A 10,535-nucleotide genomic window follows, 5' to 3' on the forward strand; every position below is an offset into this window, starting at 1 on the left:
GGGGCAGATACCGTGCTTCTACAGTCAAGGTTCTGTGTTGTGCAACCTGTTGAAAAACAGGTTTTGGATGTTGACTGAGGTGGCTGGTGGCAGAACGTCTCCATGTGGAATGCATAATGAGTGACACATATGTTTGTACTTATGAAAAGTACAGGTTCCCTGAGAATTCAACACAAACTATTATTTTCACTTGTGACGTCTCATTGCATCATCTCTGCTGTATCTCTCTCGTTTTTTTTGTGTGTGCGACTAAAGCCTAAAATGTGTTCTGCATGCCAATCGGCACGAAACAGACCTGGGTGACATTAGGAGAAACACACCATGACCTAAACTTGTGTACAGTATTAGTGTATGCATGAGCAGTGTTGGACGGTAACGAAGGACAGTACATTTACTTGAGTACTACTGTACTTCAGTAAATTATAGTCTGTACTTTACTTGAGTATTTGTGTTTTTCGATACTTCAGACTTTCACGCCACTACATTTCAAAGACAAATTGTACCTTTGACTCCTCAACATTTCTAGGAAGGGAAAATTACATTATGAATTAACTACCGAAGCCCTCTTTCAAATCTGAAAATAGCTACTATAGCTAATATCTACAAGCTCACAACACATTTTGATGCGCGTTATGAGCTTGTAGATCTGCTATTTTCACTATTGATTGATTATTTTAATACAGCAATACTTTGATATTAAAAAGAAAGTTGACTTGTAATTTGTCATTTTGAATACTTAAGTAATTTATTTTAAAAGGCATGTAGGCTACTTTGGATTATTAGGTATTTTTAAAAGCAAGTACTCTTTAACTCAAGTACAAATTTGACAGAACAACTTTCACTTGTAGTTGAGTCACATTTGACAAGGAGTATCTACTTTGACTCAAGTACTGGGTTTGAGTACATTGTCTACCACTGTGCATGAGTTTCTGACACTTATCTTCAGGTGATTACATCATTCAATCTGGGCTGCATCTTTGGGAAAAACAATCATCCACAACTGCTAGCTGAGTTGATAGAAGACATAGTACCACCCTGTGGCCATCAGTTGTAACTACACAGTCATTTTTAATCAAAGGCCCTGTTGAAGCCCAAACTCTTTATTGTTCTGAATGCTTAGAAATAATCTTGCTTTTAATGACTTACTCTTATGTTGCAGCTATGAAAGCAGACCGCAAGCGGCTAAAAGTGGAGAAGTCGGACTTAGTGAGCCAGATGCAGCAGCTGTACACAACACTGGAGAGTAGAGAAGAGCAGCTGCGAGACTTTATACGTAACTACGACCAGCACCGAAAGGTAACAACGATTTGCTTTAGTTACGATTCTTTAGGAAACTTTTCGGTTCATCGTGAAATCTCTCTCTTCACCACAAATCTATTCAATTTGATTATTTAGATTTGGGAGAGGGAGCCTATTTCACCCGCACAATAACCCAGTCACTGCTGGGTACTGAAACCTCAACGTCCTGATCAACACTAAGCTTTGCCATGTGTTGTCAGTTGGAAACGCCGGGCAAGCTGATATTGTCTGTTTGTAGACATTAATGGCGATGCACCAAAAGTAAATCTAAACCTATATCTGTACTTGGAAGCATTAAAAACACAGGTTGCATCTTTCCAGTTCCAGGCTTTAATTTGAGTAAGGTCGAGGAAGTTGCCTGCTTTCAAGCAGCATATGTGGTGTGTTTTCCTCAAGTAGGCATGTCAATCAAGGTTTACAATAAATGTGCTATTTTGAAATTACATATTTACACTTGTGATTTATCTTTTTTTTTGGCTGTGTACGATAGTTTTCTTTAAATGCGATAATTTTAACCACTTAAACTCGTTCTATAATGGATCTGAGTTCCGACTTTTCCCTATAGACCAAATTTCTTCGCTAGTAGATCTACAAGCTCACAACACGACGCAAAGTGACATGTTGTGAGCTTGTGGATATGGATGCTGGGGTTAAAGTGGTTACGCCTCCAGCGCTTTAATTTAACATTTCCCATCTGGCACCACTGAGCCTGTTGATCCTCACAAAAAAAAGGAAAGACGGCTTATAATGCAGAGTGGCTGCTCTGAGCCTAATTTGATGAATCTTAATTCTGGAGCACCACTGACCCCCATGGACTGTTTAATCACTTGTAAGATCAATGAGAGTTAATAATGATGCGTGTGCGTGCGTGCGGGCATCTCTTTCAGGAGAGCGAGGACGCGGTGAAAGCGCTGGCCAAGGAGAAGGACATGCTGGAGAGGGAGAAGTGGGATCTGAGGAGGCAGACTAAAGAGGCCACGGAGCAGGCCAACATCCTACGTTCTCACATGGACATGAAGGAGAACCGCATCAAAGAGCTGGAGGCTGAGCTCACCATGGTACATCACATGCAGTACCTACTGTCACACACCTTCTGCACAAACACAAACTTTAGCCTCTTTTCCTCTATAAAGGGTAACCCAGAAGCTGACAGGGGAGGTAGTTCATAAAATGTAATAAAACTCATAAAAGAGCCAAAATCAGTATTTAACTTTAATGTCACATGACAGGTTTACAGGTCGTTAGCCTCATAGCATAATTGCCTAAGTAATTTTTTGGCCAACACTGCTGCTTCATTGTGCCTTATTGCCTAAATCAGAATGCTTGTTACATTCCAAAAATGAATTTTTGACTTAGGCAGGAATTATTTTGAATGTAACAAGCATTCTGATAGGCTGAGAACATAGGCAATAAGGGAGGAGCTTTGTATCTTTTGAATCTGCCAGTGTGGCCTTGTTCAGACTGGCAGCCCAAATCTGATTTCCTATCCAGATTGGAATCAGATTGTTTTTGATGCAGTCTGAACAAGGCTAACATGGATTAAAGTTCTCAGTTCTCATCCCCACGACTAATTTCAGTAATTTTATACGATTATCAGAATTCACAAAGTTGATTATTATATTATTATGTTATGAGAGTATTAGAATTGGTCAAACTAGCAATAGAATACATGCTCAGAGGCATCTTCCATAAATCCCTAATGGTCTCGGATATTTCATAAAAGCAAAGATTAAAGCCTCAATCTGCGATTTGTTTCTTCAACCGGTTGGCTGTATGTAACAGCAGGTACACAGGTTTAGAATGATAATGATAAGGGTTTAGATTAGAACATCATGTTTCTAATCTAAACTATTAGCACAAATGTATTGTGCTGATAGTTTAGGAAACACAGTGCTAGTGTGGGGGGCTCCTTTCACGCTGTTTCACAAGCCACCGATTGGGACGTGGTCTAACAAAACTTTTCAGCCATAAGATTTGTTTTTACTTTAATCCCTGGGCTAAGGAATGTGATTCAATGATTTGCAAAAATCAGTTTCCATCAGTTTTTTGGGCGGTGAAACCGCCCCTATAAGTGAGATTTGGAAAAATGTACAAATATCTTGGGCAGTGAAACCGCCCCTAAAAGTGAGGTTTGGAAATTTGTACAATTATCCTGCACCGTGATTGGCCAATCACAATCTATTCAGGACTGTGATTGGCCAGTGTCACATGACACATGTGCATAGCCCTATATAAGAAACCATAACTTAAATGTATGTATCTTTTGTACATGATTGGTTGACTCCATTCAGTATTGTGATTAGCTAGCAAGACACCGCCCACTTCACACAGGGTGTGATTTTTTTGTATTCTTTTGCTGTTCAGACTTCAGCACTTGGGGTGCCAGTGTGAACATAGCCTAAGGCAATAGGGCATAGCAGTGGCGGGCATTTTGTGGTGGCACAGATAGACAACCCATGAATTTTTCACTCACACTATAATAAAGCAAAGCACAATCCACAATGCAGTGCGTTACTGGGAGGCAGGGAGCGGGCAAAAATCCACGAACCAGAGGATAGCAACGTCAAAAAGGCAAACATGGGAAATCAGTTTGACTCAAAGCAAACAAATCCAGGTAGGGAGAAGGCGAAAAGCCAAAAAAACAGGGAATAAAGCGAGATCAGAAACCAAAGAACAAACGCTGGGCAAATGGCTGGAGAGCAGTGAACACACGAGGTACAACAAAGACAATAGGCCTATTTTACAGCAGCCATATTGACATAAAAGGCAGTTTTAATGTTACTTCCTTCACAGGTGTTATCAATGATACGCATTGAGTTTGTGTTCCATTCAAGGTCAAACAGAGTCGGGGTGCTGCTATTGTGCATGTTGGCTCACTGGATAGACTGCTACACTAAAGGGAACAGAGCCTTAATTAGTATCATTGGTAACAAGGAATTAACATTACACTAAACTATTTATGTAAATATGGCTGCGATGAAAAAGGTGGGGAATGGATAGAAATGGTCTGGTAATTAGCTTATTGCAAAACCAGGGACAGGGGAGTAATTTGGAGCAGGTGTGGATGGAGTGGAAGACAAATGAGGGCAAGAACTAAAATAAACCAATGAACTGAAGTAAAGTAAACCAACAGACATGGATCAATGGGATGTTACACACCCATTCACACACTTATGGAGGCAACCATGCAAGGCACCAACCTGCTCATCTGGAGTAGTTAGGAGTTCAGTTTCCTGCTCAGGGATATTTCTGGTTCCCATGCAAAGTCATACGACCCTACTACTACAGTATTACCCTACCTCACGCAGTGGTTTTCAAACGTTTTGTGCCCAACCCTAGGCACAGCAATTGGGAACCACTGACCTTAAGAATTCAATACTAATGTCATCTTTGTTTCTGTGTTTCCCAGGCAAAGCAGTCTCTGCACACCCTGACCAAGGACGTGCCCAAGCGCCACTCCCTGGCCATGCCCTCGGAACCCGTGATGAACGGCAGTCAGGAGTGGGTGATGCAGGCCGACCTACCCCTCACCGCCGCCATCCGCCAGAGTCAACAGACCCTGTACCACTCGCACACTACAGACAGACAGGGTAGGCAACTGCAAACCCCCCTCCCCCTCCCAGACTCCCCTGTCTCCATCTCGCTTCGCCGTTGCTTTCTTGCTTTTACAGACGCACAACATTAACATACTAACAGAGGGTTTCCCCCGAGGTTTCTGTTGGCTCACCGTGGGTGTCTTTCCGATGTACGTGTGTGTTTGTGTGTGTGAACGCGTGTGTGTGTGTGCGTATGTGTGTGTCCATATATGTGCCATCTCCAGCCGTGGTCAGGATCAGCCCCTGCCACTCTCGCCAGCCCTCCATCATATCCGACGCATCGGCGGCTGACGGCGACCGCTCATCCACCCCCAGTGACATCAACTCCCCTCGCCACCGGACCCACTCCCTCTGCAATGTAAGAGCTGCCTGCCCCCCCCCGAACAAGTAATCACACCTCCGCAATTCTCTCTGTGTCCTCCCTCGCGCCCTCGTTGTCTTCTCTCCCGTCCCGTGTGTCTTCTTGTGTCTGTCCGTCCCTCTGTCTGGCCTGTTGGGTGTTAGTCTGCCTGCATGCTGGTGTTTGGCGTGGTCATTTATTGCTTTTTCGTGTTTAAATTCTGTAAGTTGTACAGTGTGTTGAGTGGAGCCGTTTTCTCCAGTGGTGGAAGAAGTACTCAGATTTTGTAAGTAAAAGTAGCAATACCGCAATATAAAAATACTTACTGTTAGATACTTAAATGTTTCCAAAATGTTCAAACTTCTTTCAAAAATAGCCAATCTATAAGCTCACAACGCATTACGATGCGATGTGTTAGAAGCTTGTAGATCGTCTATTTTCGAATAGCCGAAGTATAAAATAGGGCTAAAGTGGTTAATGTATGTTTTGTAATAAGTAAAGTAAAGTAAGTAAAGTTTTCAAATAGTTGTAGTGGAGTAAAAGTACATTATTTGCCTCTGAGATGTAGCGGAAGTAGAAGTATAAAGTATTGAAAAATGGAAATACTCAAGTAAAGTCCAGGCTCCTCAAAATTGCACTTAAATGCAGTACTTGAGTAAATGCACTTAGTTACTTTCCACCACTGGTTTTCTCCCTACTTTTCTTCAACTAAAATGAAACGTGTCCCTTTCCCCTCCTTGTTATGTTTCCTGCATTATCCAGTCCATGGAGGACTTGGAGGATCAGAAACGTAAGAAGAAAAAGGAGAAGATGACCCTGGGATCCCTGTCGCGGGTATTTGCTCGGGGAAAACAACGCAAGTCACTGGACCCCGGTCTGTTCGATGGTACATCCACCCCTGATTATTACATAGAGGAGGATGCTGACTGGTGATGCCGTGTGTGCGTGTGTGTGCGTGTCTGTGTGTGTGTGTGTGTGTGTGTGTGTGTGTGTGTGTGTGTGTGTGTGTGTGTGTGAGAGAGAAAGAAAGAAAAAGACGAGATTGAGAAGTGTGCGCATGTGTCCCCCAAGCAAAGGCCTGAGACAGACTGCTATCGCCAGAAAATGTATATTATTCTCCAAAATGTATGTATGTAATGTAAATTAGATATATATTTATAGATGTACATGTATGCATATGTATATATGTTTACATGCATATAAATATATACATGGGGTTTATGATAATGTGTGGACATGTCTATGCTGTATTATCTTCCAACTGTCTTAAATGTTTTCTTTTTTTTATAACTGGAGACTTGAAGGACTGCTGTGTATATGTAAATAGGAGGTATTGTGCATCTAGTGTTTGTACTTTACGGTTGCTTTTATCATGCTTTCCCACGTTTCCTCCCTAATGCTTGATTTACACTTCGTCGTACGGCGACATCGCGCGCTGAAAACGGCCGATCTACGAGGTCACAGCCAGTGTTTTTGCAAGAGAAACAAGCGGCCAGGTCTACGAAAACAAGCCCTAGGCCGCATGATCATACACACACTGCAAATTGATCAGCTATTTAGCCGATCTTGTAGATCGTCTATTTAAAAAAAATCTTGAAACAAATATTTGGAATATTTTTTGAAACATTTTAACAACAACAAATCTTGTATGGGAGTCCCTGTACAGGTACATATTAATGTGTGGGTCCTTGACATGAAAATGTTTGAGAACCACTGATTTAAATAACATAGGAAGGAAGCGCAAATAAATAACTACACGTTGGAAAAAAGCTCCCCAAAAAACACAACCCGCAGCTACCAATATTTACAAGCGACTTTACAGAAAGAAATACTTGGCAACACTGGTCACAACCTTGTAGATCGTATGTTTTCGGCCAGCGACACCGTCGTACGGCGGAGCACACATCAGGCATCAGTTGCTTATTTGACCCATCTCTAATGTTCCCACAACACGGTCACACCACAGGAACCCGATGTCCATTACAGATATTGTTTGGTATTTAGCTGGGCAAAAATGTCTTAAGAGTAGGGCTGGCGATATGACTTAAAATCTATATCACGATTATTTCAAACTTTAATACCATTAATTAATAAATCGTTTTTTAAGTTCTGAAAATGGCAGATCTACAAACTCACAACGCATCACCTTGTGACCTTTTAGATCAGCTATTTTTGCTATTATTGTATGCCATTATTGTACAACAAAGTATAATACAGGGTTAAGTGGTTAATTCAACTAATCGATTTAATAGAGTATAAAAAATCTATTAGTAATGTTTTTATATTTGCTTTTGGATTATTCAATTGACCTACATGAGCTAAATTAAATCATTCATTGGTTCTAAATGTCGTTTTCGATATATTCTTTGTTAATCTCCCAGCGCTACTTTGGAATAGTGATGCTCCTGAAAGCCAATCTGGAGCCAGTGTTTTCTGTAATTAGGTGAAATTGATAATCTACTATCAATCCTCTCAGACCCATCTCAGATTTGGTGGTAACTTTTTCTTTTTAAGTGTTTCCAATTATGGTGGAAAACGGTACAGTACTTTACTGTATGTTATGTGGAAGACATGCAGTGATATATATGACTATCAGGTTCAGGATACATGTATGAGTATCAGAATATTTGCACGTTAAAACAAGCGATAAAAGGGACAAGAGGGGAGGGGGGCTCCGTGTGTTTTCCTATGGAGACCTCTCCTGTTCAATTCTACCATGCTGGATTTTCCATTTAAGCCAGTGATACTTTCTGTTACTCTTAATTAACCACTTAAATCCTACGTACTTTGTTGACTGGGGCCCCTCAGGGGTCTGTACTACTCGGGCCCCCTCCTTTTTTCCCCCTACTACACCAAATCTCTTTGCCGAAAATAGGCAAATCTACAAGCTCGATAGATTGCCTATTTTCGCAGAGAATGTCTACCCCCAGAGTAGCGGCCCATGTGATGGAAGTTTTACGTTCTGTCTTCCGAACGTTTAAGAGCATTTACAAACCAAAATTGTCTTTTAAAAAGAAATCATTCATAATCAATCAAGCACACCTCAAATGGCTTGCTTCCTAATGCTGTCAAAACAATGTGCAAGTGCCAAAGTAAAAAAATAAATAGAGATGTATATCTTTGTCTGTCTACCATTCAGTCACTATTAGCACTAGCCTTGTGAGACTGCTTATGTCTTTGAATTGTATCTAACGTGCCAATAAGAGACATAGGAATTTGCACTAAAGCTACAATCCGTACGTCTTATGTCCTCTCCTAATGGAGAGAGGCAACTGCAGCGATGTCTGAACTACAATGACGTCACTGTCGGGTGGAAACCTTGTATGTCCAAAATGGTTACTTTTACGGAAATGGACAAAGGAACCTGCGTTCCAATGGATCCAGTGTAGTTATTATTTAGTCACAAGCTCTTGTTAATATTTTTCATTGGTTCCGTATTAATAAACCCCACACACACTTTCAGTGTGTGCCACTCATTTCATTAAATATGGAGATACAAGGTTTCTGCCTAACAGTGACGATATCTCTAGTGTACAATCAAGTGCTCCATCTGCTTCAAATAACTTGACTTGTCAACCACCTACCCGTCACCAGGGTCTAAATATCTCCATCTAATCCAAGGGGGACCCCCCCCCCAACCACTGCAGATGCACTAGGTATATTCTATTAACATACTCTATCATACAGATTGGTCAAAATAATGTTTTATGCAGTACAAAAAGTCATGGATTGTAGCTTTAAAAACCCCTGCATGGTCACCAGTATTGCTTTGGTTAGAAAAAGCCCATTCATTACCAGTCTAATTAACAATCTCAACCATCCACTGTTAACCACTTAAACCCTCTAGTCTTAAGCCCAGTCCACACCTACGCAACTAGTTGCAACTGCAACCGCTTGCAACCACTTGCAACTACTTGCAGCCCATTATCCCCAAATTGCACCGGTCTGCAACTGGTCAGTCCAGACCACTGCAATTTCTTGCAACTGGTTGCAAGTTGCGACTATTTGCATTGGTGTGGACTGGCCTTTAGAGAACCGGACTTGAGTTGCGACTGTACTTTGACAGTTTTTTCCCATCTACACCAAATCTCTTTGCCAAAAATTGCCGATTGCGTTGCGATGCATTGTGAGCTTGCAGATCAGCTATTTTTGACAAATGTTCCACCCAGAATATGGATGCTGGGGTTCAAGTGGTTAATTATCCCTTTCCAACTCCCCGTTATCAAGTTTGCTTTGTTTGCATTATGAATGCACAGCCCTTTTTTCCTTTTGTTGTTGATGTTGTTTTGCTTTGTGTAAAAAAAAAACCCTCTCTTGTTTCTCCCATTCGGGGTTAAAACAATTCTCTGTTAAATGTTTTGTAATTTAGGAGATGTTGCATAAAAAGAGTAAATCTATTAAAGTATTTTATTTAAATAGAACAAGAGGTAAACTTCACATATGAGATGGTCTCGCTGCAGCTGCTGCAAGCAGATGGGTCAGGACGTTTAATCATTTTCAAAAATGAATAACGATTGAAATGAAATATTTTAAAAATAAAACCAGCAACTAAATATAGACGCTGCGTTGTGTTCCATGAGTAATGTGTTCTTGTGTTCCTAGCCTAGCGTGTCTCTCTCCTTCCTCTCCCGCCATTTGTAACAGTATCCCTCACCACCTACCAGTGAGTAACAAAGAGTCTCTGTTTCTGAACTGGGGGATTATTCATTGCACTTGTCAAAACTTGTCAAACATCTTGGACATTGCATGTATTGTGTTATGACCGATTTTATACTTCATCGGATGCTGGTGTCGCGTGCAGAAAATAGTCAATCTACAAGCTCACAAAGCGTTGCATCCGTGGCGCGATGTGAGCCTGTATGATTTGCTATTTTTGACGCACGAAACCGTCTATGACGGAGCAACAATTAAGCATTACAACTTCATCATGGGATTCATTCTGGATTTGTTGGCTCAGTATGAATCAATTTTTCTGCATTTTAAACAGGTGTGTTAATGTGTTTTATGAATAATCCCCATGTCTAATAAGTCTCCATCATAACCACTGGGTAGTCATTCAAGTAACTTCACTTATTAACGTAATGCTATAGTAGCCTACTGTACTGAGAACTGACAAATCTCTACATACTCATCAAATAGAAAACTCTTTGGCCCAGATTGTAAAACTGTACAGATCGGGAGATCTATCTTTGAACATAATTAGAGATTAGAATTCACTTTATTCAGCCACATAATCTCTTTGCTGTGCATAGCAGAGAATCGCTCTGGCTCCATCTACTGGCTATATAGAGCAATGTACA

The 10,535-nt window shown here is 41.0% G+C and overlaps 1 protein-coding gene across 3 annotated transcripts in view; it reads left to right on the forward strand.

The window, feature by feature from the left end:
* kaznb (kazrin, periplakin interacting protein b) overlaps positions 1 to 9,786 on the forward strand; it is a gene marked incomplete at its 5' end in the record, with an annotated part of 88,754 nt that extends 78,968 nt beyond the window's left edge. For all 3 annotated transcript variants that reach the window (XM_080424738.1, XM_080424739.1, XM_080424740.1), the window contains 5 exons: positions 1,160 to 1,296; positions 2,187 to 2,357; positions 4,709 to 4,889; positions 5,120 to 5,253; positions 5,998 to 9,786. In XM_080424738.1, coding sequence (XP_080280864.1) covers positions 1,160 to 1,296; positions 2,187 to 2,357; positions 4,709 to 4,889; positions 5,120 to 5,253; positions 5,998 to 6,168 — 794 coding nt within the window. In that variant the 3' untranslated portion in view covers positions 6,169 to 9,786. The remainder of the gene's footprint in view (positions 1 to 1,159; positions 1,297 to 2,186; positions 2,358 to 4,708; positions 4,890 to 5,119; positions 5,254 to 5,997) is intronic.
* Between the last annotated feature and the right edge of the window lie 749 nt (positions 9,787 to 10,535).

This window comes from Gymnoscopelus braueri (assembly GCF_963280865.1).
Source record: "Gymnoscopelus braueri genome assembly, chromosome: 3".
Classification (NCBI taxonomy): domain Eukaryota; kingdom Metazoa; phylum Chordata; class Actinopteri; order Myctophiformes; family Myctophidae; genus Gymnoscopelus; species Gymnoscopelus braueri.